Source organism: Eimeria mitis, genomic scaffold, assembly GCF_000499745.2.
Source record: "Eimeria mitis Houghton genomic scaffold, Emh_scaff1112, whole genome shotgun sequence".
NCBI classification, from domain to species: Eukaryota; Apicomplexa; class Conoidasida; order Eucoccidiorida; family Eimeriidae; genus Eimeria; species Eimeria mitis.
This window is the reverse complement of record NW_013567658.1, coordinates 5,721-7,808: the sequence shown is the minus strand read 5'-3', so window position 1 is coordinate 7,808 and position 2,088 is coordinate 5,721. Positions and strand designations below refer to the sequence as shown.

The 2,088-nt window shown below is 55.2% G+C and overlaps 2 protein-coding genes across 2 annotated transcripts in view; one reads left to right on the top strand and one right to left on the bottom strand.

Moving 5' to 3' along the window:
* EMH_0029830 (uncharacterized protein) overlaps positions 1-740 on the bottom strand; it is a gene marked incomplete at both ends in the record, with an annotated part of 4,824 nt that extends 4,084 nt beyond the window's left edge. Inside the window, 3 exons of the mRNA XM_013494347.1 lie at positions 93-229; positions 462-592; positions 692-740. Of these exons, the coding sequence (XP_013349801.1) occupies positions 93-229; positions 462-592; positions 692-740 (317 nt within the window). The remainder of the gene's footprint in view (positions 1-92; positions 230-461; positions 593-691) is intronic.
* Positions 741-1,554: 814 nt separating this feature from the next.
* Positions 1,555-2,088, top strand: part of EMH_0029820 (uncharacterized protein) — a gene marked incomplete at both ends in the record, with an annotated part of 1,344 nt that continues 810 nt past the window's right edge. The window contains one exon of the mRNA XM_013494346.1: positions 1,555-2,088. Within this exon, the coding sequence (XP_013349800.1) occupies positions 1,555-2,088 (534 nt within the window).

Here is a 2,088-nt window from a genome sequence, read left to right as displayed (position 1 = left end):
CGAGCAGTGTTCTGAACGCCCCTAGGGTTTATTCAGGGTTTAGGGTTTAGGGTTTAGGGTTTAGGGTTTAGGGTTTAGGGTTTAGGGTTTACTTGGCGAGTTTAACTGTGATACGCCGGCAACTCTGAGCCAGCTTCAGCGTCCCCAGGAGCTGCCGCGGCTCTATCTGGAGAGCCACACAGTTGCTGCGTTTGCTTTCTAGTATCCAGCCTACACTGAACACTTCTGCCTGCATACATAAACCCTAAACCCTCATAAACCCTAAACCCTAAACCCTAAACCCTCATGAAAGTTCCATACGCAATACGCACAGGGTAGTATATCTTAAACCCTAAACCCTAAATATTAGGAGGGTGACGCTTTCAGATTGGGCTCAGTGAACATACAGGGGAAATTAGGGTTTAGGGTTTCGGGACTAAGAAGAATTAGGGTTTAGGGTTTAGGGTTTAGGGTTTAGAGACCATATCGAGCTCGGCGTAGAGCTCGCATGAGGGTTGTCTGGTGTTGAGGCTCAGCTTCTTGGGGGTCAGCTTTAAGCAGCAGCTGCCGGGGGGCCCCCCCCTAGCTAGCCGCTGCAGTGCTGCGGTTATGCCTGCGACAGCAACACAAACCCTAAACCCTCATAAACCCTAAACCCTAGTAAACCCTAAACCGTAAACACTCACGGTGCACAGCAACGGGAAACACCTACCTATCAGGTGAGGAAGAGCCTCGAGGCGGAGAGAAGCGCTGAACTTCATCTTGCCAGGGCTCTCGAAACCCTAAACCCTAAACCCTAAACCCTAGTAAACCCTAGTAAACCCTAGTAAACCCTAAACCCTAAGCCTTCGGTCAAGCACGAATCCGGAGAGACGGCCCACATGGGGGCCCCATATGGCTTAGCGTATAGGGACAAGGGTTTAGGGTTTAGGGTTTAGGGTTTGTGCCTCCGACAGCTGGTACTGCTGATATATAGTGAAAAGGGTTTGAGCCTAAACCCTAAACCCTCGGCAGTTCTCCCTGAGTCTTAAACCCTAAACCCTAAACCGTAAACCCTAAACCCTAAATATATTTCCAGATGGAGTATTCGATTTGAGGGTTTAGGGTTTCCTCTATAGGGGGCCCCTCTGTCTGCTGCTGTACCCTCCTGGGGGCCCCCAAGAAGAGTTAGGGGCCCCCCGACTTTGTTTATTTGTTGAGTTGTGTTTTTCTTTATTTTTATCAATTAAATTTATATAATTGTTTATTTATATTTGTTAAGAGACAAAACAAACACAGCAGCTTCTCCTCGAGCCCCCCCCTCCCACCGACCCGAACACACTGGGGGGCCCCCCTACCCTCGCTGTGCTTGAGGGGGCCCCTCTCACGAGACAGGGGGCTCCCAGCCCCCGCAGGACGTAGGGGGCCCCCAACTGTACCCTTTGAATGGCAGCTGCAAGCAGCTCCAGCCCGGGGCCCCCCCACAGCTTCTTCGGGGAGGGGGGCCCCCGTGTACCCTTTGGAGGGGCCCGTCTTGTTGCTGGGGGGCCCCCAAGTATCTCTTCTGCTGCAAGAAAGAATGTCAGCCTCGTCCGCATGAAAAGCAAACCTGTAATCAGCAGCAGCAGCAACAGCAGCAGCAGCAACAGCAGCAGCAGCAGCAGCAGCAGCAGAAGTATAGGGGAACTCATTGGGGGCCTCGTCCAGTCTCGAGTTGCTGCGCTGGGCCTCCAGGGGGCCCCCCATGCAGCGAAGCAGAGGGCCCGCAGTGCTGCATGGGGGGCCCTCCTGAGCTCCTCTGTTCACTGCAGCAGCAGCAGTAACAGCGGCAGCAACAGCAGCAGCAGCAGCAGCAACGGCAGCAGCAGCAGAAACAGCACAGAGCGAGCAGAAGACCTCACGCTGCTGCTGCTACTAGAGAAGAAGCAGCTCCTGCTGCTGCAGCAGCAGCAGGAGGAAGCAGATTTCCTGGGGTTTGCTGCTGCAGCGATCTGCGGCGATCGGGGGGCCCAAGGGGCCCCCGTGGGGGCCCCCATGGGCTGCAGGGGGCCCCCCTCCCCGCCTTTCAAGGACCTGCAGCAAGCACTGCTGCTGCTGCTGCTGCTGGCGGGTGCAGCAGACAGCGCAGCA